This window comes from Camelus dromedarius, chromosome 13 (assembly GCF_036321535.1).
Source record: "Camelus dromedarius isolate mCamDro1 chromosome 13, mCamDro1.pat, whole genome shotgun sequence".
NCBI lineage: Eukaryota > Metazoa > Chordata > Mammalia > Artiodactyla > Camelidae > Camelus > Camelus dromedarius.
In genome coordinates, this window is record NC_087448.1 from 52,413,255 (window position 1) to 52,439,411 (window position 26,157).

Below are 26,157 nucleotides of genomic sequence, written 5' to 3' on the forward strand. Positions count from 1 at the left end.
GACATATACATTTGCAGAAGTGTGTAAAGATCTACAGACAAGGATGTTCACTAAAGCATTGTCAGCAACCACACACACACAAATCATACAGTGGGATATTACGTACCTATTAAAAAAAGTGAGTAGATGCTATTATATTGTAATAAATGAGAAACACAAGTGGCAGAACGGTGTGTGTAGTACAGTTCTGCTTGCTTTTAAAAAGGGAATATACAAGTTGGCTTATATATGAGTGAAAAATACCAGAAGGGTCACCGAGAAACAGTGGGAATTAGGGAGGGAGGGCAAGGAAATGGAATCTTTGCTTTTCACTTTATATCCTATTTCTTTGAATGTCTCCTGGGAGTACGCCGTCCATAATTAAAACAAACTAACTTAAAATGTTGTAAAAGTGAAGCATGGCAAGAAAAAGGAGAAAAATTAGGCAGTATCAAGCAGGAGTCAGCGGTCAAAAAATAATTTTTTCCTAAACAAGGCAGCTCACCTGAACCTCTGGGAAGGCAGGCTTCTGTTCATGGTAACACTTTTCTGCTTGCAGGCCTGAAGGGAAACCCTTCTCAGTATCTTTTCCCTAATATTCCTCAGAGCCAGGTCTGCACTCAGCTCAGGCTGGACCTACCTTCAGCCTCCTCTCCAGGTATTTGGACCAGATCTGAGTGAGGGGAGTTACGGAGAGGCACCTTCTGGGTCTCACACCACAGCCAGGCTCAGCAATGTCACTGGGGGAGGGACAGCCCTCTCTTCCCTCCCCACCAAGAAGTCAGCTGTTACTAACAGCACGGCCTAGAGGTGGGTGGGCCTGCTGGTTTGCGGTCCTGTAATAATGGTGGGGGTGTTGGTAATTTTTAAACGGATGGAAACTAGTTTGGAAACGCAACTGAACTTTAGAAAAGAAAAAGAAATGACCGGACTTTCCTAATGATGCCAGGTAGCTTCTGACTTCTCCTGGGTAACCAAAAGCAGCCCCCAAACAGTCTATATTGCAGTTTGAATGACAAGAAATGGGGAGCAGCATAAGATGAGCTTGGCAAAGTGTCCCCAAAAGAGAGAAGGCGCTCTCCCTAACCTCCCACCGACACAGGGGAATTTCACCCCATAAAACCCTGTAGAAACCCAGCCACAGATGCCCGCAAGGGGAGGACTGGAGTGCATTAGCCAAAGCTGGTCTAACTCGCAGCTCTTTTCCCCACCATATCCCACTGTCCCAGATCTTCCAGGCTGAAGTTTCCCCTCTTCTTCTCAACTCTCCTGGTCTTCTAAGAGCTGACTCCAGTCCATTCAGCACACAGAAACGTGAGGGATTAACCCTTCTTTCCCCTGCTCCCTCACTGGGCAATGTGTAGGGCCCCAGTACCAACGCTTGTGAGTCAGAGAAACTTCCATTTTTATCCCTGTACTGCAGGGAAACTCCCAGTTCAGACTCCTGGGGACAAGGGTGGCTGGAGGAGATTCTAGCTGCCCTAGGTGGGTGGGGAGCCAAACCTGGTCAAAGCTACCCACCTCTGGGCAGTGACCACCAGATCCTACCTGGGCAGCAGGCCTGAGGCCTTCCTCCTCTTTTCACTCTCAAGTGTTGCCAGCCTGTCTTCCCTGTAAGCCCCACAATCAGCAAGGCAGGAAGGCCTATCCCCAATCCATCCTCACCTCCCCACCTCCATCCCTGGGGAGATCTAGCCCTTCCTGCAGCATCTGAGACAGCTCCTGCCGTGAGTGGGCTTTCTTCTCACAGGCCCTTCCCTAGACCCTCGAAGGGGAGGCTCCTTCGGACTGTCCCCCAACAAGCGCGGGCCCAGCCCTGTCTGATTTGACTTGTCTTTTGAGGATCCTGGGCCACCGCTTTCAGCCCAGTCCTCGGCCAGAGAACAGCGTGGCGGGGGAGACTGGGCCTCGATGGGTCCTGCGCCCAGGAGCCCCCGCCTGCTATGCGCGCGCAAAGCCCGCGGGCGCCCGAACCCTCGGCCCCGCCGCGTTTGGTCGCTGGATGCTGACATTCCGGGGGTCCGAGGGCCCGGGGGGCCCGGGCCCGAGCGGCTCGGCGCGCTGCGCTCCGGCCGCCGGGTGCGGGGAGGTAGCGCCGCAGCGCCCGCCTCGCGGCCGCGCTGGTTAGGCATCTGGGGGGGACCGGAAGGATGGCGAGGAAGTAGGAGAGGGTTTCCTGAGATGAAAGATTACTTCCGTCCGGGCTCTGGCCTCTCTCTGGAGCCGGCTCGTTGGGGGCTGGGGAGCGGGGTGTGCGGGGCTCGGGGGCCGCGCCTTGCCACCTGCAGCGCCCGGGGCGGGCGGGACGCGCTCGGCCCGGTCGGGGGCTCACGCGGGGGCATCCTTGCAGGTGGGAGCCGAGAGCATTTCCTAGCGCCCAAGCCATGGTGGCCAAACAGCGGATCCGGATGGCGAACGAGAAGCACAGCAAGAACATCACCCAGAGGGGGAACGTAGCCAAAACCCTGGTAAGGCGGGGACGGCGCGCTGACCCGGCGGCCAGGGGCCGGGGCGGGGAGGGGCGGGGCGGGCGCAGGGCCGCGGGCGCTGGGCCGGCCTCCCCTCCTCCCGGCCCAGGGCCGCCCCTCCCGCGGGGTCCAGCGCGGTGGGCGCTGAGGACCGGGCTCCCGGGGACGCGGACTTGTGCTCTCGTGGGTGGAGAGGGCACTGGTTGGCCGTGGACCCTCTGGGAGTGGCGGCTGGGGCTCCCACGGAGGGGCAGAAAGGCCTCCCCAGGAGTGAAATGGGCCTTTGCCCCTGGTAAAGACGGAAAGTCACATCCTTAAGGGAACAGTTAAACCAACTGCTTGCCCAGGGGCTTGGAACCGAACCGAGTAGGTGCCAGAATGTTTGTTGAATGAATGAATGAATGAGTGAATGAATAATGGAGGCCATTTGCCATCTCTTCCTCCCAGGCTTCACCCCCTGCCCTCCATTACCAACAAACACCTTGATAAGCATTTCTTTCCCGCCCCTTTATACTGGTCTCCTTGTACGAACTGGAAGTGCGGGATGAGATTCAGACCTGTCTGCCCCTCCGTCCTCCTATTTTTGTCTCTTCTCCAGTAAGGCCTCTCACCACTGGGCTAGTTTAAAAGCAACATTCCTCTTGTTCATCCTGTGAATTGAGGCTCATCCTGATGGTGTGATCCAGAGCTTTAGAGACTTAATTTATTGCCAGGCATTCTGTACCTCCAAAACTGTAGATCAAAGCTTTGTAACAATTTGTAAAATCTACCTTATGCACAGGGTTTCGTGTGTTTTGTTTGTTTTTAGTAAAGCAAATGATCTTCAACAGAAAATGCCAGGCCCCGTGATTCTGGATATTCAGAGGCAGACCTCGGATGAGTTGTTGGGCAGTGTTGGTCTCCAAGTATATGAACAAAGGCACTTGGAATCTACTATCCCAGACCTTCAGTGGAAGTCCGGCTGAAATTTGGGGTTTGGCTGGAAAAGCTTGCAGAATTGATGAGGCAATTGCTCTTAGCCAAAGGCACGATGCTTGTTTGATTAACTGAGCAAAATGCTGTATCTGCTTTGATTACATCAGAATTCATGCAGAACCAAGCAGTACAAGTAGAGAAACCTTAGGATCAGGTTTGGAACTTTGTATGTACTACAAGCTTAAGTTGTGCTTGACATTCTCTCATTTGGGAGTTAGAGCATTTAGTTGTGTTTGGGTAGCCAAATGCCAATATGCCATTGAATTGGAACCATTTTTCACATAAATTTGCGTTTTCCCTATTTTTACTCAGAAAAACAACTTTCTGTCCAAATTGACATTGAAAAACAATTTTTAATGGATATTAAAACATTCAGGGTTTATATCTCTAGGAGATCAGTTCTTCCCAGGATGTCATACAGACAAGCTGACTTACTGAAAATTTCTAGTCATGTGATTCTTTTTAATGAACTAAAAAAAAAAAAAAAACAGAGTTCAGAACTCAGTTGACAACTTATCTGACTGCAAAAGTAACAGCAAAACAGAAACTAATTTGCACAGCTGTTTTATCCACGGGGCGTGGTAGTCAGCGTCTGCCACCTCTAGCTTTTCAAGACCACTGGAAAATGTTTAGGACCTGAAACAATAGTTATTGGCTCCAAAACAAGAAAAGAAAATGGAAAAATGGAAGGAAAAGCTGTTCAAATATCTAGAAAATGTAGTCAACTCCACTGCAGTTCAACTCCACTTAACTTTCAGAGAAACTTTCAAATTATGTTGAATGTATGAAATGAGTGGATTTTAATACATTCTAATATACCATGCTTTGGGCCCTTCAAAAGTGCTTGGCTCCTATCAGGGGTTTAAGTGGTCCTACTAGCTTTGTAATGAAAGTTTTTCAAACCAAACCACAATGTCTGTTTATTTTCCCTTGGTTAGAAGGGCTTTGGGGTTAACCTTATTGTAAATAGATCAGCATCCAAAAAGAAAAATGAAATTATCTTTCAAAAAGAAACACTGTAAATCCTAAATCTCATTTTCCTAATTACAAATCAAACATGATGATCTTTTGGAAGAAGTAACTTAACAAGGGATAACTTGTTCAGAATGCAATTCAAGAAATGCAGACACGTGAACAGATTTTAACTGAAGATTCAGACTAATCGTTCAGAAATAAACTCCCTTAATTGTATGCAGATGCTTTGGTATTTCATTATTAGCTTACAGCTGTGGAGTGAATCAATGCTGTTCTCCCAGATAACAGATAAATCTAAGACCTAGAGAAAGGGAATAATCATTTCATGATTATAGAGTGGTAATTTCTCCAGAGTGAATGGGCAATTTAAATTTCAGAGTTCCGAGTTGCCCTGTTGGTATCTTATCGCAGGGAAAACTATCTAACATTTTGGAGCCTCCGGGAGTGGCAGACTCTTACTAGAAATGAACCATGTCATTTGCAGGATCTTACTGCTTTTCTTACCTTTCCCAGCAATAAATGCAGGCTTCGGTGAATTGTTCCAACAGATTTGTGCTGGGCACCACTTCCAAAAAAGAGTAACTCAAAGCTCTCAAAGAAAAAAAAAAAAAGAGGATATATTTGTATTATGATCAGCCAAGGTGTTCTTGACTGCTGAAAGTCCCCAGATAATACTGGTTCACTGTGAAATGTCATCAGAAAGGGTTTTGTGTTATATGCTCCAAGCTATGCATCCTGATAATTTGTGTTTTTCTGCAAAGGGAAAATAAAGGACACCATTTGGTATTTGCAGTAGACCAATAATCCATTTACAAACTCCTGAATTCACTTGTTGACTTTGCTAGATATAGAACTAAGTGAATTTTTCATGTAGCATTGGTGAGATGACAGCAACAGAACTGGTTTCTGGTCAACTAAGACAAATTATTAGGAAGTTGGTGAAGGGGAGTGGAGAGGGGTAAATGTCACATTCTGTTCAGGTAACTTGATTTAACACCTCTATTATTTACTTGCTCTGACCTTGACCTGGTCTTAAGTGCCAAAGAATAACACAATAAAGGCACTGGTTAAAGTTGTCATATGCAATTATTTAAGACTGATTTTGTCCTTGTCTAGTCAAAAGAAACCACCTCTTCCCTTTCAGTGTGATTTGCCACCATGTAAGATTTGTGTTGGATGCAAGCTTGTCAAGGACAGAGAAGTGAATGGTTTTAATCCTGAATCAGAGCCGACCTGCCGCTGAAACTTTCATCCATACTTCTCTAGTAAGAAGAATGCAGGACTGGCCCTATCACCAATTAGGAAGTATTAATAAAAGAGACAATATCCTTTCTAGGTCGTGTCTTTGCTCTCGCTGAACGAAGCCATCATTTTTAGTGACACCTGTATTCTTATTTATTCTTTGATGAACAGTTATTAAGCATATAGTGTGTTTAAGTTCCGGGCCAGGCATTGCTATATATTGATACATGAAAGAGAGACAGTGCTTGCCCTTGGGGGGCTTACAGTCTAGTGGACAGACAGATATTAAACACATTATCACACGGATAAACAGCGAGATACAAACGGAGATAAATGCTATCTAGAAGCGCATAGTGATACAGGTGCCAAGTGAACTCATTTGAGGTAGAAGAGAGAAGGTTTTCTAAGAACAGAACAGGTAAGCTGAGAACCAAAAAACTGTTGCCTTGTCGATGGTAAAGTGAGTTCTTTAACCTATATTAGCTACAACCTATTTTTGGCTCATGCCAATGGGGAAATATTTAGTGAGTTCTTTACTTTTTTAACTCTGCCTGCTTCCTTTTCATTTGAGAAGTTCCCTACTTTTTAGATGCCTCTCTCAGAAAATACTGCTTCTCCATTGACTAATTTTGATTTTAAGGACCAAACCCTACCTGGACACAGACCCAGAGGGGTTGCAGAGGGACGTTCCTATTACGTCTGTGTTTTGTTTGGGTTTGGGAAGGGCAGAAGGGATGCAGGGCTGGTCCATGTGGGGACCACAGACCCCCGGTGCCTCCCAGGGATGTGGAGATTTCTCCAAACTTTATTACAAAATGCTGTTTCCCTCGCTTCCATGCACAGTTGCTGTGGTCCGTCTGCCATTCTCAGGATTTCCATTGCATGGACTTCCCAATTTTGGGGGCACTTAGAAGGTTTTGAGAAAAATGGCTATACTCTGTGACCCTACCTTGGAATCCACAGATAGAGGAATTCAAGATGAATTTCTTGGAGGAAAATCCCCAGGCCCTGTAATGAGGCAGACCTAAATTTGAATCAAGTTAGCAAACTTTGAGCCTCAGTTTCTCAACTGCAGGATGGAGATTGCCTTGCGTGGAGTTGTGAATGCTGGAAACAGTAGATGCAGGCTGCTTCCGAGCGCACCAGGCATGAAGTGTGCTTTCAGCAAGTGGAAACAATTATTAGTATTATAGTATAGTCATTAACTAGTATTATGGTATAATCATTTTGGGCTCCAAAATCACTATATCGCTTTATGTATTTATACATTATCCGTCCCTAGAACGTTTAAGGACCACCAAGTTCACTGAGTTACAGGGTGTAAATGAGGTTATTGATGAATTTTTCCAAACCTATCTTGATCCTTTAAAATTGACTTTATTTGCCTCCATCTGCCCATGGGCATTGACACTGGCTCTGTCTCCTTCACAGAGGTGTCCCAGCCCCCAGTACAGTGACTAGTGGTGCTTAGTACAAGTTCCTTCAACGAATGAGCCTAATCCTGCTTTCTCCCTCCCATTCCCTTTTAGAGGCCGCAAGAAGAGAAATATCCTGTGGGACCGTGGCTGCTGGCCCTCTTTGTTTTTGTTGTCTGTGGCTCAGGTATGGGTTTTTCGCTGACCTTGTATCCCATGGTCTCCGCTGTCCTGTAAAAGCATGTTTTATTCACAAGGCAAATAGAGAAAAAAATACACCGATCTGGGATTCAAGTCAATCATTGCCCGAAGGCTTCATCGTAATGGATTTTGATTTAGTTTCCATCCCAGCAAACCAAATATGAGTCCAGACAGTACTGATATACTATCAAATCATAATCATAAAATGATTGCGCTGAGCAATTAAATTGGCTAGCGACACTTTAGAGTTAAAGCTTTCTCTGAAGACCTGGCCTAAAAAGGGCATTTGAACAGAAAGTGGAGCACCTGTCTGCCTGAGATAAATCCACGTTCCAGAGAGAGGGAGAGGCCTTGTGCCTTTAGAGAAGCTGTGCAGAGCTGCTCGATAGAACAGAGCCTGAGACCTGCGCCTCAAGGTTCAGTCACCTGATGCTGGAAGGTGGCAGGTTTGGAGAGCTTTACTTACACTCAGGTTAGAACACACACACGCACATGCACACGCACATGCACACACACACACGGTGGAGACTTGACCAAACGGATCATGCAGTTGTTTCTTGTTGATTCGTAACTGGGAGCCTTGACATAATTCCTGGTCCCCATGAGTTGAGTCTCTGAAGGACCAGTGATGGAGGTCCCTTCTAGTAACGAGGTCGGCCTTCAGCCGCTCCCATCCCCCATCACTTCACTGTAGCTGAGGGCAGGGAAGGCAAAGAGTCCACATCTTCCTGCAAAGACCTAGGCCTCCCAGGAAGATGTCATTCTGCCCCAGTGACAAGAGACACCTGTGACTAAAGGTAGATCAGTGCCACTGACCTTTGAGAGACCACTCTTCTGACGAAGCAACAGATCTTAGGAGGAAGGAGGGGCCTGAATGTCTTGGTGCTGCAGTTGCTTGATTCCAAGATAAAAAGATCTTCTACTCAGAGAAATAAGAGTGTTCCTCATTCCCAAAGATGTGCCCTCCAAGGGAATCTTCTGCCCCATATGGGAATTCCCATGTCTGTAACAGAATTTACCCAGCCACTGCTGGGATACTTCAGGAGTGCTCACTCCTTTGAAAAGCCTGTCCCATTTCTGTGTAGCTCTGATTCAATTAGAAACTCTCCTCTCTTTTGAACTACAACATTGTGCTGTCTTCTTAATAGATCAGCATGGACTGTTTTTCTTCGGAATGTCTTGAATCTTTGGATATTTTCAAGACTGCCTAGCAGTTCCTTCTGAAGACTCAACTCCCCTAGTTCTCTCAACCTCGTCCTCATCAGATGTGGTTTCTAGACCCTTCTTCTGATTCCACGCCATGACTCTCTTAAGGTATAGCATTTGCAACTGCAGAAGTTGGTCTAAAAGTGGTGCGACTGCCACAGAGGCAGTAGGGCTGTCACTGCCCTTGATCTCATCACCTGGCTTCTATTAATATGCCCCAGGCTTGCAGTTTGTTTTTAACAGTCATGGCACATCTGAGACTCACATCGGGCTATTGGCCAGCCAGTCCCTACCAAGCTCTTCTTTACATAAACTTCTTGCAAGCTTCAAAGATGCCTCTACCCGCCCCTGCCCCTGCCCCTGCCATCTACAGTTGTCCCTTAGCTGCATCACACATGGTTTTATTTTACTCATGGCCCTCATCAACATTTGAAATGATTTAATATGTTTACTATTATCCATTTCCCTCTACTAGGATATGAGCTCAAGGAAGGCAGTGTTTATCTTCCACTAAATTTTTAGATCCTAGCACAGTATTTAGCACATGGTGAGTGCTTAATCTGGTTGGATGGATGGATGGATGGATGGATAAAGCCAGATATTTCCCATGCTGTAGATATTATGTTGACTTTTTTTAAACCTAATATAAAGCTTCATGGACATTTCTGTTATTGATTTCATTGTTGGTTGTCGACTGTTTTTCTGCAGAGCAGCCATAAAGTCTGGAAAACATAGAACATACATGATAAATGGTTACCGATATTCCTTTATAATGTGCAGTATGGTTAGTGACATTACATGGTATATTCAGTGTATTGCCTTGCATTAGTGATGCATAGTTCAGAGCATTGTGAAAAATTGCAATGATTGCAGCACATTAATGCAGCATCTCCTGCATATTCATCCATGATGCTTAGCCTCGGACAACCTGTCTCTGATTTTCTTCCAAACACAAACCAAACCAAAAAAAAAAAAAAAAAAAAAAAAATCCATGCCTTTATCATGCCACAGAAAAATCAAGAAAAAGCCATCTATATAAAAAAAAGTTGTCAATGTTTTCAGGCTTTATGGCCAACCTGTAGATTGTTAGATCTTGAACCTTGAGCCTTTTATCTAATTATCTTTCTCTTCTCCTTTATGGTTTCTTGAAATTTATTATTTTTCCAAGTCACTGATTAAAGTCTAGACTTGGAGAAGCCCACAGGACACAATTAGCAACAGCTCCCCTCAGGTCGACTTTGAACCTCTCAGCTAAACTCCTGCAAGCAGTCCTCATGTCTTAAGGGTCCCGGGTGCACCCCGGCACTGTGTGGGCTTTGGAAATACTAACTCCTCCGGGGGCAGCGGGCCCTGGGGAGGCAGATAAGGAAGCTGACCGTTGTAACCCAGGGAAAGAGCGCTACGATAGCAGAGCCACCAGAGTGCTTGGCAAGCACGGATAAGGGGTGGTCTGAGTCTGTTTGGGCTGCTATAACAAAACCCCACAGACTGGGTGGCTTCTAAACAGAAGAAATTTACTCCTCCTTGTTCTGGCGGCTGGATGTCAGATGAGGGTGCAGGCATGGTCAGGTGAGGGCCCCCTTCCCAATCACAGACTTCTCCTTGGGTCCCCACCTGGCAGAAGGGGCTGGGGAGCTCTGTGGGGTCTCTTGCATAAGAGCACTCAACCCATTCATGAGGCCTCCACCCTTAGGATCTAATCACCTCCCAAAGGAACTATCTTCTACCACTATCACACTGGGTGTTAGGAGTCCAACGTGTGCATCTGGGAGAACACAGACTATCACGGGGACTTCAAAACCATGCTCAGCAGAAGAGAAAGTTTCCCAGAGGAGGTGCCAGTTGAGCTGAGTTTGAAGGACAAACAGCCAGACAAAGGGAAGGTTATTCCACATGAAGGGACACTGTGTGACAAAGACTCAGAGGCCTGAGATAGTACCCCGGGCTCAAGCATAGCCAAAGCCCAGTCACAGGAATCTGTGAACCCAGTCATCATGCAGCCCATGTTATCAGGGACTAAACAGATACAGAGCTGATTTTTTTTTTCTTTTTTGGCTTCAAGATACACAGTAATGGGGCCCTCCTGGCTCTGTGCCCTGAGGTAGCATCAGCGGGGGGGTGGGGGGAGCCAGTGAGTTACTTAGTCTGGTTTATTCTTCTCAAACTAGCTCCCAGTATCCATCCCTTACAAAGAGATGAAAAACCTCCTCTAAATTACATTTTAATTAAAATTTTGCCAGGCGTATTGGTTCACAGAGTAGGAACTGTATCTTCCCCCTACGCTCCCTTGGGTAAATTGGGACATTTGCTGACAGCAATCTTTGGGAACCCTCCCAGTCTCCATTCGTTTTTTCTGGGATCAAGAACATTGTCTCTGTTGGCCTCTCTGTAGATTTGTCCAGGGGCCTGGCCTGGGAGCCTGCAGGGCCTGGGGATTTGGACTTTAACTGACTAAAAGAACACACCACATCCCCTGCCTTCGTGTCCAGCGTTGTTCTGATGATGCTTCTTTAAATCTTTCTAGTTAAGACCACTTGGCTTCTGTGGAGAGGCTACACACCGAACGGGAGTTGGGTCATCTTAACTGTCTCTACCCTCTGTTAACATGCTCCATGATCCCCAAGCAATGGGCCCCATCCCTTTTTTAATCATAAATAAAAATAATCCACTACTACCCCACCTTTTTGTTTTCTTTTTCTCTCTCTCTTTTTTTTTTTTTTTTTTTTGTCAGCTTTGACATTTTTCCACCCAATCTTCAGCTCAAGTCAAGTACTGTTCTTACAGAAATGTGTCCCTCTTCTCAGTTTGCCCTTGGTACTGTGCCCTTCCTTCTGTCTTTGTACATGTCTTTTTCTAAACCAAACATGCCTTGAAAAACACAATAGCTCCTTTAGATCCGTCCCGTTCCCACCTCTCTGGGATCAGCTTATCTCACAGCTCCCACTGTTCCTCCCGAGTTTCTCCCTTTTCAGAGTCTAGGGCCATAAACTCCTATCTCTCTATTCTCTATGTTTAAAAAAAGGCGATTCCCTCAAGCCTAGCCATCCTCTTTATCAGTTCCTCTGCTTCACGCCATGAGCCTTGCAGGTGCCCGGAGGATGGAGGCCCCTTCTCGCTGTCCTCCCTCTGGCTCTGTTCCGGTTCTCTAACACAGAGCAGGAGAGACCCCCTCACCTCACACCCGGCCGTCCGCCTGGGCTGGGCACAGCAGCCCCTCCCTCCTGCTCTTGCCCGCCAGGCTCACACAGAAGCCCCCGGACTTTCTGCTGGGATTTCCCACCTCTGCAGACACACGCCTTCCTGTCCCCGTCCAGTATGTCTCTCTTCCTTTGTCTGGGGTCTACCAGACACCAGGCTTGCATTCCATGTCACCGAGTCCCAGGGACACCTCGGCGGTCGCTCGCCCTCTCTGCAGTCACGTGGTTGGTTATTCATGTTTGGTAGATCGTTACACAGGCAGGAAAAATATGAAGTCTTCTAATATTAGTAAAGGCGCTGACCGTGGATCTGATTCTCCTCACTCTGTTAACCCAGTCTCGTAATTCACGGCTGCTTGGGCGAGCTGGTCTTTTTAGAACGAGGGTCAGTGTCCCGAGGGTAAATAACTATTCCGGTCAGGCAAGTCATAAGGAATGCATGTTTTATCTCTCGTCCTAGGATCTTCTGGAAAAGAATGAAAGCTGCTGAAATGTTGACATTTTAAGTATATGCTCACTTATGGGTCACCCTTACTCCATTTTATGTGGGAAAACAAGTTAATAAGCCTCCAAGAGGTTATGGGACCCCTTTATTATGGGGAGTGACGTGTTCAGCAAACTCTTGACCCCGTCCCCCTCGGCCGCTCTCCGGTGGCCTCCCTCGTTCTCCACACGCCTTTCACGCCAGCAGCGCTGGTGCTGATGAGAGCCAGATGATGGAAAGGAGGGAAGAGAACCCAGGGGAGCAGTGAAGGTGCAGCACACAGACACCCCGAGACCCCAGGGAATGGCCACCCCTCACCAGGAAGTCACCAGCGGCCCCCAGGGTCCCAGTCCAGCCCAGGTCCATGGGTGTGAGCTCTCACACGTGACCCCATGGAGAGGCAGTCAGAGGCAGTCATCTCAATCCTAAATACATCCCTCCTCAGAGGAAGTCAATTTCCACTTTCCAGAATTGCAAAAGTTCTCTAAGGCAAGACACTTCTTTGAAAACTGACCAGTGGGCAGTAAAAGGATAAGAGGCTTCAGAGGGGAGGATAGTTTTGGACTCTGCCAGATGTGGGTTCAAAGCCTGGATTTGCTCGGGATCAGCGGAAAAACCTGGGGACACGTTCATGACTCTCCCTCTGTACTGATTTCCTTATTGATCAAACGGGGAGAGTAGGACCCCCACCCCCCACCCCCTGCCCCAAAGGTTGTCCTGGCACTGAGCAGTTCCAGGGACGTCTTAGGTGCTGGTCCACAGCGAGCTTGAAGCCTGCAGCTTCAGTCACCACCTCCTAGATCCCCATCGCCCTCGTGGAAAGTAGTGGCACCAAAAATGGGACTGGTGAGCTGTGGGCTGTTTAGGCTCTCATCCTCCCAGGCTGTGCCGTACTGGGCACGCTCAGCCATGCACCGTGGTCTTGATCTTCCAAAGAGTTTAAGCCCAACCTCTCCACTCCAGGGAGGAGTGTGAGCAAATGAAGTGATAACACTCCAGGCATGTGAGACTATGTTCCCACGAGAAAGCATCGGGATCATGCAGACCAACCCACGCGGGAGAAAGGAAGCACCCACAGGCAGACTAAAATCAGTGAATAGGGGTTTGTACTTCAAGTTGAATGTGAGAAATAAAGTGTCAATTTCATGCCCTTAAAGCAACCCAAAGGCACCACTGTTTTGCTATTAAAAAAAAAAAAAGAAAGTTTCCTTTGTGAGATACAAAAGCCTTGGGAACAGGGTGTTCTTTTGAGACACAGAATTGTGCATATAGGACCTCTCAGGGCCTTATCTTGCTTTGTCTGATTTAGTTTGGAAGCTAGCCTTTGTGTCGTTAATATTATATACATTCCGGCAGAAATCAAAAACCTGTTTCTCAGTCAAATACCTGTCCTGGGTCCCCTTGGATGATTATTCCAAACAGACCAGAAACTTCTCTTGTTCAGGTCTTGGCCCCGGACTTTGTTTGGCTTGAGCCTTTTTAACTGGTTACGTTTATATGTCTTTATTTGATCTCCTAGGACCCCAGATTCACACTGAAGCCCCAAGGATTTAAGCACCCCACCCCCAACCTTCTTAGAGACCTGGCCAGTTTTTTTCCCTCCTGTTTTTATAGAAACATTATCTTCCGTTCCTGCAGGCAGTGGGGCTCTTTCCAGATAAGCAGCTCATCCTGGCTCTCTGAGTCCCCAGTTTTGAAACCTGCCTCTTTAGAGAGCTTTTGATAGCTTCTGAAGAGTACTTGCTTTTATCTTGAGACTCAGAGACAAGCGTGACCTGGAATGTCCATCTGAGGCGGCAGAGATGCTGTGACACAGATATGACAAATGCTATCTGCACGGGACACTTGCTGTCTGCGTGCGTGTCCCCAGACCATGGAGGAAGCCCGTCCCACTGCGCCTGGAGCCCTCGCCCCTGATGTTTTCCTCTCCCTTCTGTCCTCAGTTCGTTCGTTCGTACTTACTTATGTTCATTCGTTCGTACTTACTTCATTCGTTCTTTCTTTCCTTCTTTCTTTCTCTTTCTTTCTTCTTTCCTTCCTTCCTTCCTTTTTCTTTCTTTCTTTCTTTTCTTTCTTTCTTTTTAAATTGAAGTAGTCAGTTCACAGTGTTGTATTAACTTATGGTGTACAGCATAGTGATTCAGTATTTCATATATATATATTCCTTTTCATATTATTTTTCATTATAGGCTATTACAAGGTATTGAATATAGTTCCCTGTGCTATACAGTAGGACCTTGTTGTTTATCTATTTTATATATTGTAGTATCTGCAAATCCTGAACTCCCAATTTATCCCTCCCCACCCACTCCATTCCCCTCTGGTAACCACAAGTTTGTTTTCTATGTCTGTGAGTCTGTTTCTGTTTTGTAAATAAATTTGTCTCATTTTTTTTAGATTCCATATATAAGTGATATCATATGGTATTTTCTTTTTCTGTCTGACCTACTTCATTTAGTATGATAATCTCCAGGTCCAACCATGTTGCTGCAAATGGCATTATTTCATTCTTTTTAGTGTTCCATTGTATAAATATACCACATCTTCTCTATCCAATCATCTGTCAATAGACATTTGGGTTGCTTCTTGGGCATATATGTGGAGGAAACTCTAATTTGAAAAGAAACACGTACCCCAGTGTTCACAGAAGCACTTTTTACAACAGCCAAGACATGAAAGCATCCTCAGCTCTTCCAAGAGCCTTGTGGGGAAGGACTCTGAGAACTCCAAAGCTCCAAAGCTCCGTGGGAAGCCTCCTGCTGTTGATCAGGACTCTCTGCCATGGGGGGAGGGGATAGCTCAGTGGTAGAGCACGTACTTAGCATGAGTGAGGTCCTGGGTTCAATTCCCAGTACCTCCATCAAAAGTGTTTTTAAAAATAAAAATAAAAAATTTTTAAAAAGTAAGAAATGTCTGTCATGAGCATGGTAGTGACAGCAGGGTCACCAGGGACATCCCTGGCCTACCCTCTTAACAGTGTCAGTGCCACAGTGTTCCTAGGGCGACTGTCTTCAGCATTTTCAGCTTTCCTCTTGGACTAGAACTTTCACCTGGACTCCGAGACGAGGTCTTTTTCTTCACATACTCGTGCATCACACAGTTGGGTTGTTTAATGCATGCATCCAAGTTTTTCTGATCCTGTGGTACTGCTGACCTCTTCCGAGCCCTGGTGTGATCCCGTACGTGGACGGGAAGCAGTGATCTGAGAGAATCTCCTCCATCTTCATCCCTCACTGAGGCTCCAGCTGGGATCAGTGGAGCCACCATTTAACACCATCATGTTTGATTCTCAAAGGGAAACTGACACACCAGCCACACCCCACTTCCCTCCCTCAGACTGTTTCTCCCTCATCCATCCCCAACTTTCAGTTTGACTTCTCTCTCTCTGGCCAGGCCGGATACTCCTGTCCTAATTAGAGATGGTGCCAGTCCTAGTGGTTCCTGAAGCCTGGGTGGTCCTGACACTGATGAGCTTATAGCCCCCATCAAAGGGAACCTCCAGGGTGACAGGATCAACAGTGACTGCTACTTCCTTCATAGTTTTCTACATTTTCTAGTTTTGTCAATGAGCATATTTTACTTGCATAATCAGAAAAAATAAGCATATTTTAAGAACAAAGCATCTAGACTAGTGGTTTTAGCCCTTTCCTTTTTTTTTTTTTTAAAGCAGCAGAACTCTTTGTTCAGATCTCCGAGGGAAACAAATAAAAGAGCAGCTGTTCTGGTTGAAGTGGGATCTGCCATGTGTGTGTGTTTGTGTCTGTGTGTGCATACATGTGTTTATGTGTCTGTGTGCACGTTTGTGTGTGTGTTTTGTGTTTGTGTGTACTGCCTGTGTGTTTTTGTCTGTATGTGTGTGCATATCTGTTTGCGTGTCTGAGTGCATCTTGTGTGTGTGTATCTGTGTGTTTGTGTGTGTGTGTGTCTTGTGTCTGTATGTGCGTACATATGTGTGTGTCTGTGAGTACATCTTTGTGTGTGTGTTTGTGTATCCGTGTGTTGTGTGTTTTGTGTATGTGTGGGTTTAGGGGGTTCCTCCTGTGTTGCCGGATATTCTGATATTTTTCACCCCCAGAAGGGAATACACATCTGAACCCCCTTTGTCCAGCAAATAGGAAATTGTGTCCGGCCCAGAGCTGGCCTCTGTGATTAGAGTGAATGCCTTTCCCGAAGAGCCTGCGAGGTCGTCCAGCACCATCAGCTGGGAGTAGCTGCCCTGTTGCTGGGCAAGGATGTTCCCTTTGTCTGTTGGTTAACAATCTGTCCTCTTCTGTACCCCATGGGCACTCTGCCTGGGGGAGGGGGCAGGGACGGGACAGATGACGTGTCCCAGACAGGACCGGTTTTCAGGAGAACCTATTCCGCACAGATAGGAAGAAGCGATTCCCCGAGATGTTCGTGGCTGGCCCGAACTCCTCCCCGCCTCCCAGCTTCCTGTTTCGGATGGTCCATCCAGCCCTCGCCCTTCCTTACCACGCTGGAGGCCTCTCCATTTTTGGAAGGGCCCGGGCCCCTGCCCTCCTTGGGCCTGGCTGCTTTGTTAAGGACGGTGCGGAGGAGGGAGAGGGCTGAGTCACGTGTGTACCAGCTCCAGGGCCAGCCCCCTTGGGTTCAAAACACAGCTGTGCCACCTCCAAGCTGTGCCGCCTTGTCCAAGTGACCCACGCCCACCCTAAGTCTCAGCTCTCCCTTCTCAAAAGGGATCATACTGGCTGCTGACTTCCAGCACCCCCAGGGAAATCCATCCGCGGGTTAAACGAGACGATGCGTGCCACATGCTTAGTGGAGTCCTGGAAACGGTCTTACAGATTGTTGTTGTTGTCATCATCGTGTTGCTGGCCCTTAGTCAGCATTTCCCAACCCCCCTGGCAGGGTTCTGACCAAGATTCTGAATGCTTCCCTGGAAAGAAGGCTAACCCTTTGACCTTTGTGATGGCGAGAAAAACGCGTAGAGCATGGCTCTGAGATCAAGGAAGCTGCTGGAGCCCCACCCAGGAGCTCCCGTCCCACCTGGACAGGCAGAGGGCAGGGTTTACCAGCCAGAGGGCAGCTTGTCACCTCTGCAGGGGCATCTGGAGCTGGGACCTCCTCTCTACTTCTAGAAAGAACTCTAAAAACCAGCCTGTGGGGATGAACAGGGTCTATTCACCTGACTGTTTTGGCTACCGTTTCTTTACTACTTATTATTTTTGTTTATTTATTTTTTTGGCGGGGAGGGAGGTAATTAGGTTTTTATTTATCTATTTTTAGTGGAAGTACTGGGGATTGAACCCAGGACTTTGTGCATGCTAAGCACATGCTCTACCACTGAGCTGTGCCTTCCCCCTCTGAGTACTTATTATAATGCCAGGCCCTACAATTATATTTTCTCTTCTCATCACACGTTACGGTGCTCATTTTTCCAGATCACAAAATGGAGGTTTATAGAGGAAATCAGAGAAGAGAGCTAGGACCAAAACCTACACGCCAAAGCCCAAAAGGCTCTTTCTTACCCTGCAACCTTTCTCTTACCATTTCACCCACAATGCTATGGAGCAGAAGGTTTCCACCAACTTTAGGCCTGTAGCATACGACTATGTATTGAAAAGAAGCCGTGTTAAAACATCTCCCTCCTACTTCCCCTGCCAGGAAAGGTGCATTGTCCAGAGGTTCCAGAGGTCCGGCCATCCTGGGCCTGCTCCCAGGTGGGTAAAGCCATGGTCCGCCTCTTGACTGGGCCACCGGGGTGCTCCGTCACCTTGCTCTTTTCCTGGACACTTGCTCCAGGGCAGATTTGAATTCATCGTGTTTGCAGGTCTACCGCATAAACACTGGCCTTTCCTGGAGAAACCCTTCTGTTTCACCACGAAGGAAAGACTGAGGACATGCCTCTGCTCTGGAACTCCTGCCTCAGGATCTGAGATGGACAATCTGGAAAAGATGTCTCATCAGCCATTGGCTCCCTCAAGGTGACCAGCAGCCTCCCTTGTCACGTGCTTCCCTCTGCCCTGTGCCCCTTGGACCATTCGGGTTTGCGTACGGTTCCTTTCTCGGAAGAGTGCTTCTGCTGTCTGCCATGTTAATGTGGAGAGAGAGCATCCCATTCTTTGCGAATAATATCCCTCCTTTTAACAGTGTTCTCCTGCCCTCGCCTGACCCTGGCTCCCGCTCTTTCCTCTCCTTCCATCTCTGCAGAAGCTGCAGGATATGGCATCTTGCCTTTGACTTTCTTTGTGCTGATTCTTACGGAGACGTTAACCACCCGCCTTGGCGATGTCTTGTCTCCTAATGTTTCTGCTTGTCTCTTGCAGGGCCCATACTTTTCTTACCAGTGCTTTCACTTTTTAAAAAAGTTTTTAAATGAAAAATAATCAAAGGGATGTGATTTCTAGAGTTGCCTTATTCTCCTACAGAATCTGCCTCTGGCCTCTGTCTTGATCTCTCCTCTCAGCAGCTTCCTTGAGCTCTCTTATCATCAACCCTCTACTTTCAATAAATGCTGTTTCCAGAAGCCCCCGTTGTCTGGCTGGAGTCCAGTTTTCTGACGGTCTCCTAGGGGACCCACTTGGGACATCCCTGCATCCTTCTGGCACTCCCAGTTAGCGGAGGTGGGTCCGGCCCCAGGGAAAGAGTGGAGGGGGCTGACAACCTTAAGGAGTTTATGTTGTCATGACTTTGCTTCTCCTCAAGGACTGAGCTCTTGGGACAACTGAGTCTCAAGGTTGCCATTTGCTGCTGAATCTTTTGGTTTGCAAAAATGATCCATTGAGGTTTTTAAAATGTATTTTCCTCCATGCTCTTTGCAATTTTTCACCTCCAGTCCTTTAATAAGTATTGACTGAGGACCTACTACGTGCCAGATGCTGAGCTAGGCCTAGGGGTGGAGCTGCGGGCAGAATCGTCCATGGTCCCTGCTCTCCTGGAGCTTGTGGTCTAGTGGGGAGGAAAGATGAGTCAATCAAGTAATTCTGCTAAAACATGTCCAATTTCAGCCATGAAAATGTTGGAAGGAGAGGCACGGAGGGCTGTGAGAGCAGGTGCAGGCAGACCTCGGAGATACTGCTGGTTCAGCTCCAGATCACTGCAATAAAGCCAGTTTCACAACAAAGCAGGTCATATAAATTTTTCAGTGTCCCAGTGCATACAGCAGTTATGTTTAGATTGTACTGTAGTCTATTAAGTGTGAAATAGCATTATGTCTAAAAAAAGTGCAATACTCAATTAGAAAATACTTTATTGCTAAAAAATGCTAACCATCACCTGAGCCTTCAGCAAGTCGTAATCTCTTTACAAGAGTAACATCAGCGATCACTGATCACAGGTCACCGTAACAAATATAATAATAAAGTTTGAAATATTGTGAGACTTACCAAAATGGGACACAAAGGCACGAAGTGAGCAAATGCTGTTGGAAAAATGGTGCCAAGAGACTTGCTCAATGCAATGTTGCCACAGACTCTCAATTTGTAAAACAAACAAAAAATGCAATATCTGCAAAGTGCAATAAAGCCCAGCGCAATAAAATGAGGTGTGCCTGTAACACAAAGGGCCGGCGTGCTCCAGGTCAGTGACCAGCACCTCAGCATCACCTATGAACTCATTAGAAATACACATTGTCGGTTCCCAGCCCAGATCCACTGGATTAGAAACTCTGGGGGTGGAGCCCAGCATCCATTTTCACATATCCTCAGGGGACTGTGATACACAGGTTTGAGAATGCCTGCTCCAGATGGTCAAAGAAGGCTTCTCTGAAGAAATAACTTTTGAATTACAGAGAAAAACTAGTCAGTAGAGTAGGGTGGGGAAGTATTTTAGATACAAAGAATGGCATGTATGGAAACCCAGTAGTAAGAGCAGGGAGCTTTTGAAACATGAGGGAGTCGTGGAAGAGAGAAGAGTGGAGAAGGTGGGTCTGGGCCAGTTGCTGGGGCCAGGAGATGCAGGTCATGGGGGCATCATCAAGGATTGGGCAATAGAAAGCTTCTGGTGTGCTGTAAACACAGGGATGTTTTGCAATCTCACTTGCTTTTATTTAAAGAATAATTCTAGCCACAGTATGGAGAAAGAATTGAAGAGGAGCAAAGTAGACCAGTTGGAGGTCATCGTGGGAGCTGGGGAAAGATGGTGATAACTTGGACTAAGGTAGCTTCTGGAGGGATGGAGAGAACGATGCATGATCAAAAGCTTATTCGGTAATGTCCACACATCTTGGTCATCAATTGGAGGTGACGATGATGACTCTGGCAATTTTGGTTTGCATGTGAGACGGAGGAGGATGATGCCAGGTCTGGCAGTGGGAAGAGATCGTGAGAAGATCCTGTTTTGTTTGATGTACCTTTGAGCCACCTGTGTGTAGGTATCAGTTACACGGGGGAAGGTGTGCGTCTAGCGCTCTGGGGAGAGGTCAAGCCTGGCAGTATGCATTGGTGAGTCATCAAAAGCTGAGTGGCAACTGAAATTGTGGGCCAGATGAGATCACCTGGGAGAAGGAATGTGATGAAGGGAAGAAAATCAGAATGCTCACTGAGGAACTTCAACATTCTTGTTTACTGGGCAGGTGGAGTTGGGATGACTCCCATAAAATGAGTTGAGTTGTAAAGAACCGAAGAGAAGGAAGAAAACTAGAAACCAGGGGGATAGTGTGTCACAGAGGGCAAGGGAAGAGAGAGTTTCAAGGAGGCAGCACTCGGCGATGGTGAGTAGGGATGTATAGTAAGAGGCAGCTGAGGATGCTTGCTGGATTAAGTGACATGGAAGGTCATTTGTAGCTTTGGCAAGAGCTATTTCAGTGGAGTGAAGAGAACAGAAGCTAGAATGCAGTGGAGCGAGGTGGAAGTGGAAGGTAAGGACGTGGAGAAAGTGAATACCATAGACAGCTTCCGGGAAACGGTTGTAAAGAGGAAGAGAGGGCACCTGTTGATGGGAGATGTGGAGTCAAGAGGATTGTTCTGGTTTGATGTTTGAGTTGCAAGTGCTTCTTGCACGTAAAAGCCTAAGAATCTCATTGAAGGAGGATGGTTGGATAAAAGAGAGGGGTGACTATCCAGGGTTACCGAGGACTAGCACCCTCAGCACAGGTGGGAGAAGGCAGAGGCTCTGGGGTTCTGTGTGCGTGAGCCTGGATTTTTCTGGACCTCTGTGACCTGCTGATCTTGAATGCCCACCATCCCTCTTTTCTCCCCATCCCCCTTCCCTGCTGACTCGCCTGCCCGCAGCCCCTTCCCTGCCGCTGCTCAGCTGTTTTCTCTGCTTTGTTCACCCACTGTTAAGCTATTAACTTGTCAGGGTCTAGACTCCCCACCTTCTTTCCCACTTTGAACCCACTCCTGGCTCCTTCCCCATTCACCGCCTAGGAAAGTCAGCAATGGGGAGGCCCGGGTTGCTCTGTGCGTCATTCCTGGCAGGCACACAGAAGTACAGTTAATATAATTGGTATAGGAATTTGAAGGCTTCTTAAAGACATTGATACAACTGAATAAGGGATAATAAAACCCAGCCTTCTCTCCATTATCTTAGATGTGGAGACAAATGGTGAACTTAAAATCGGCTATATTCAAAGTAATTTCTCCAAGAGGGTTCAATTTTAAAGGGTCACCTACAAACTTGTTAAGGACCGTTAGATTTTTACGTGTTAATTCATGGATTCAATTAGGGGCAGGAATGATCTTTAATGAGTTTTTTAAGCAGACTTGCAAATAGGTAAGTTGTTTCAATAGAAGTGTTGCTACTCTGAGACAGGCAAATTGTGTCTAAGATTCTTAAGAGAAATTTGCAGCAGTTCCTTAAAAAGAATTGAGTGGCTTTATCCTTACCCAGCGCTTTTGAAGTCATGACTTAACTTAATGAGGTATGATGGACCAAAGCACAGACTCTTTCCCATTCATTGACCTGCATCTTGCTGATCAGGATTTCTTGTCTAGAAATAAAACTCAGGGAAAAATGACATTTTTGAGCATCTGTGATGGGCAGATCTTTTACTTGTGTTATCATATTTATTCCTTGCAATCCTTTGAGATACAGATGACCTACAGTTTTATAAATAAAGGAATCAGGGCTCAGAACTATTTAGTGAATTCTCCAAATTCACACCTCTAGAGGGTGGCAGTTAGAGCTTGAGCTCTTGTCATCATGCTCATACCTCATACGTGGAGAGGCAGCAGCCATTGTTGTAGTGGTAGCAACGGTAGTCATAGCAATAGCTCCCAGGCATCCGATCTTCTGTGAGTGAGGAGCCTCCTGTATTGTCATCTCGTTTAAGTCCTATATTAACGCTGCAAGCATCATGGTCCTCAGTTCACAGAAGAGGAAACAGGCTTGAAGAGGTTAAATTATTCATGCAGTCACACAGCCCTTCAGGGAACATGGGGGGCGGGGAATCAAACCCAATTCCCTCTGGCCCATAACGTTCCCCTCTAAAGTAAGCTTGTTTGTCAAGATTAGGGATGTTTTCCTGATCCCAAGAACAAAGCCCGAGGCATGGTAGATGTAAATATTTTTTTCCTAATGTAGTTGAATACACAGCTGCCTCCCAGCACTTCTGTGGAGCCAGAACACAGAATGTTTATTTAATTTTTATTCCTTGTCAGCTTTGGTAGAGGAGGGCAGAAACTTCCGGCAGGCGTCTACATTTTGGTGAGGTACTTTCTCATCTGTCTAGCAAACTCTCCTGTCAACAGCCAGCCCAGAATCCAGAATAAGCCAAGAAAAACTCTAAGCACAACCAGAGTTAACTATCACAGCATGTTGGGTTAACTCCTTTACTGTATCGAGAGAGGAGTCCTTCCGACCCTCACACAGAACTGGTTGACTTTAATTGTACACGTAGTTCCAACAGTCTTTGTTTTCAACTGAGTCTACAGAAACATAAAAACAGAAGAGGGCTCGCTGCAGATTGGTGTAGTAACACCAGAGATGTGACCAGAGATAAGAATGATTGACACACACACACACACACAAAATGGTGAGAAGCAGAATGAGAACCTAAGTAGAGCCGACCAGAGCCATTTTGGTATCAGATCAAACACTGTGCGTCCTCAGTAGTAACATTACAGCAGAGCCGCACCAGTTATAATTTTTTATTATAGTCACCCTGGACATTCATAAAAACATAATATTAAATCATGTTTGGTATATGTCCAATTTAGGAAAGTAGTGATGATACATACAGTGAGTTTTTTAGTTAAAAAAAAATGCATTAGTGCTTTACCCTTCAAATCTAGCTATTCGAGGAAGATGCCCTGGGACCCTCTGTGTGATTTATTTTCGTACCCCCGAAGCACAGTGCCTGGCACACAGTGTGTTCTCACTAACATTAGATGATGAAATATCAAACAGTTTGGTTTTTGAGGGTTCTGGGGAGTCTGCTTCACTATGGTCACTTAGGAAGCAGCGTTCCTGGGTGTATTCCAGGATGACTTCATGAAAGAGAGAAGGGGTAAGACCCCCCGAATGCTCCGTTTGTTGTTTTTACACATGATTACATGCAATGATACCCAGCCTCCCCTGAAAAACAAAATCATTCTGTACATGTTCATTGTGATTGTCATCATGACTGTCTTTATCATGATCGACCAATTTGTATATTTCACTTCCGGGGAGGATGTGGAAAAGGAGCTGGGACTCTACTCCGCTGGAACACATTGAAACCCCAAAGATCAAATCAGGCTGGGAGCTATCTAAGCAGGTCTCACCAAAATAAGCGGGGGCGGGGGACGGGCATCCCAGGAATTACCTGTGGGCTACAGGCTACCCACCTCTCCGATCAGGAAGGAGTTCCACTTAGTGAAGATGGAGCCCTGAATAAGTCGGTGTTACTCTCAGTGCATGTTAACCTGCATTTCAGAAAGTTCCAGGCCGCCTGAAGATGCACTCGTATCAAAGGTCATCGGCAGCCGGGGGGGCCCAGCTCCGCGTGTCTGCTCCCAGCACCTGGCCTGCCGTCCAGTTCAAGGGCAGCTTCTTTTCCAGGTCACAGCCATTCTGAAGAGGCAACATCACTGACCTGTTAAATGGAAGCCCCGCCCCACGCTCCAGCCCCAGCGGACGGTTCTGGGGAAGGGGGCCAATGCTCTCAGCGCCCGAGGGCTTGCTGGCCCTCACTCCTGGTGGAATTAGCAGGAGTTATCCATAAATCCCCAAGGCATCCATCAGCAGACAGAGCAAGGCTGCCTTTTTAAAGAAGTTCACTGACCTCTTGTTAACTTAACTCCTTGTTAGGAAATATCTAATCAGCTATGTGCTAACACGCCAGGGGCCCGGGGGGCAGCAGAAGCAGAGCTTGTGGTGGGATTGGGTTTCCAGCTGTGTGCTGTCTGGTGTCTGAGCCGTCTGTTTTGTTTTCCTTGTTCAGCTATCTTCCAGATCATTCAGAGCATAAGGATGGGCATGTGAGCAGGTTTGACACCGCCCCCTCCCGCTGGAGGGTGGAGGACCACTTCAGCTCTTAGCCGGGTATCTGTGGGAAGCCAACAAGCCACCCAGAAAAGAAAAAAAAGGCTCCCTCAATTGTCCCCTGATCACTTCATCGTGGATGTCAGACCAAATTGCCTTCTCACAGGACATCTCGGTACATCCATGTTCTCGAGCGGAAAGGACCTTGTGCTTTGCAGTTGGCAGGGTTGGTGGCTCCCCGAGTGTCTGCAGTGGTTTCGCCTTGGGTTTCACTGATGTGTGCATGGGGGCCTCTGAATGATCACTGCTTTACTTTCTATGGATACAATCTCTCCTCCACTGGGAATTGCTTTTACAAATAAATGTCTTTGTTCTACTGTGTACCACGCATGGGTTCCAGTGAGAAAAGCGAAGTGAAGGTGATGTCAGGCTAGCTCCAGGGGGTGGGCGGGTGGGGGCACTAGATTCTGTCACTGGGGAAGGGCAGGGAACCAGGGCTAGATTTACCCAGATGGGCTGGACACCCTCAGGGTCTTCGCCTGAATTGCAGCCCTTGGGTGGCTCTCAGGACCTTGAGTTTTCCACATGCTTGACTTTTTTTTTTTTTTTGTCTTTTGGGGTTTTTTGTCATTTTTTTCAATCCAGAAAAGGCATCTACAATGTGTGTTAAAGTGTGATTAGCCCTTATCTTCTTTGTGGGCTGCCTCGGGGCTTGATGAGCCACTGATGTCTGAGGCCTTTTCGGGAAAACCATCCAACCTCAGGCCCAGCCCTGCCCTGATGTAGAGCATGGGGCAGGCAGGAGTCCCGCTTCACTCTGGGTGGTCGGCTGGGAGGACAGCAGGGCGAGGCCCAGGGCTGATGGATGAAACCCTCCTCTCCCTAGCCAGCCTTCCCCACAGCCTCTCAAAGTGTGGGCAGCCTGCGGCCCGTCTCTGTGCGTGTGTGAAGGGGGTGTGTCTTAAAATGCAGGCTCCTGGGTTCCACCTCAAGCCTGCTAAATCCAAATCCCCACCGCTGGTGGCTGCAGCAGGTGGAGGATGCTAAGAAGAATATTTGGTACCAGCTCCCTTGGGGAGGCTCGTGTCCTCTACACCACGATCCCGAGAAAGCCCAGCTGAAGAGGGAGTGAGGTTCTGTCCCCTTCCAAGTAGTGCAGGCGGCTGAGCTTGCTCTTAAGAGCAAAGCCTCTCCTGGCAGGGATCGGGCAACGTTCGGCCTGCCCCTTGGTGGGAACTTCTGACCTCGCCTAAGGAAATCATCCGGACAACCACCCAGATCACCAGCAGGATTAAAGATGCTCACCAGGCAACTTCAAACAGGCCTTTGCTGGTTTTGGTGTTTTCTTAATTCCGTCTTTGCGTTCTTGCCAATTTTTTTCATCCCTTAATATTGTGAGAGCTTTAAAAACAGCAGTGACAGAAGTGGCCAAGACCTCTTTCGGACATTTAAGGTCTTTGTTGTAAATGGCCCTTCAGCATAGAGGGTGGGGGCTTTTTGTCCACAAGAGTGTTTCACCCCAGACCTTTTAGTGATGTTCTTGAAAGCTTTCTTTTCTCCCATCCTCTGATTTCCCCTCCTTCCTCTTTCCCACTGAGAAGAGGATGGCAGGGCTGTTCCAAAATTAGCCACCCCAGGGATGGTCT

At 47.2% G+C, this 26,157-nt stretch overlaps 1 protein-coding gene across 6 annotated transcripts; it reads left to right on the forward strand.

Annotated features, from left to right (window-relative positions):
- Positions 1-1,671: 1,671 nt before the first annotated feature.
- Positions 1,672-24,892, forward strand: SERP2 (stress associated endoplasmic reticulum protein family member 2). Of its 6 annotated transcripts, XR_010383612.1 has the most exons (6): positions 2,122-2,140; positions 2,330-2,447; positions 7,169-7,241; positions 17,771-17,826; positions 17,937-18,090; positions 24,471-24,892. XR_010383612.1 is itself a non-coding variant. In XM_064493141.1 (5 exons), exons 2-5 carry the CDS (start codon positions 2,364-2,366, stop codon positions 24,565-24,567), a joined length of 408 nt encoding a protein of 135 aa, XP_064349211.1. In that variant the 5' UTR covers positions 1,672-1,706; positions 2,330-2,363; the 3' UTR covers positions 24,568-24,892. The 6 variants fall into 6 exon arrangements, 5 of the variants coding, with proteins under 5 accessions (XP_064349211.1, XP_064349210.1, XP_064349213.1 ...); XM_064493141.1 differs by lacking the exons at positions 2,122-2,140; positions 17,771-17,826 and adding an exon at positions 1,672-1,706; XM_064493140.1 differs by lacking the exon at positions 17,771-17,826.
- The last annotated feature ends 1,265 nt before the right edge of the window (positions 24,893-26,157 follow it).

What these genes read in the sequence shown, in the direction of transcription:
- SERP2 (XM_064493140.1), top strand. An exon ending in GGAACGTAGCCAAAACCCTG is followed by an intron (nt 2,448 to 7,168) that starts GTAAGGCGGGGA and finishes ATTCCCTTTTAG; the next exon opens with AGGCCGCAAGAAGAGAAATA. An exon ending in CAGCCATTGGCTCCCTCAAG is followed by an intron (nt 18,091 to 24,470) that starts GTGACCAGCAGC and finishes TTCCTTGTTCAG; the next exon opens with CTATCTTCCAGATCATTCAG.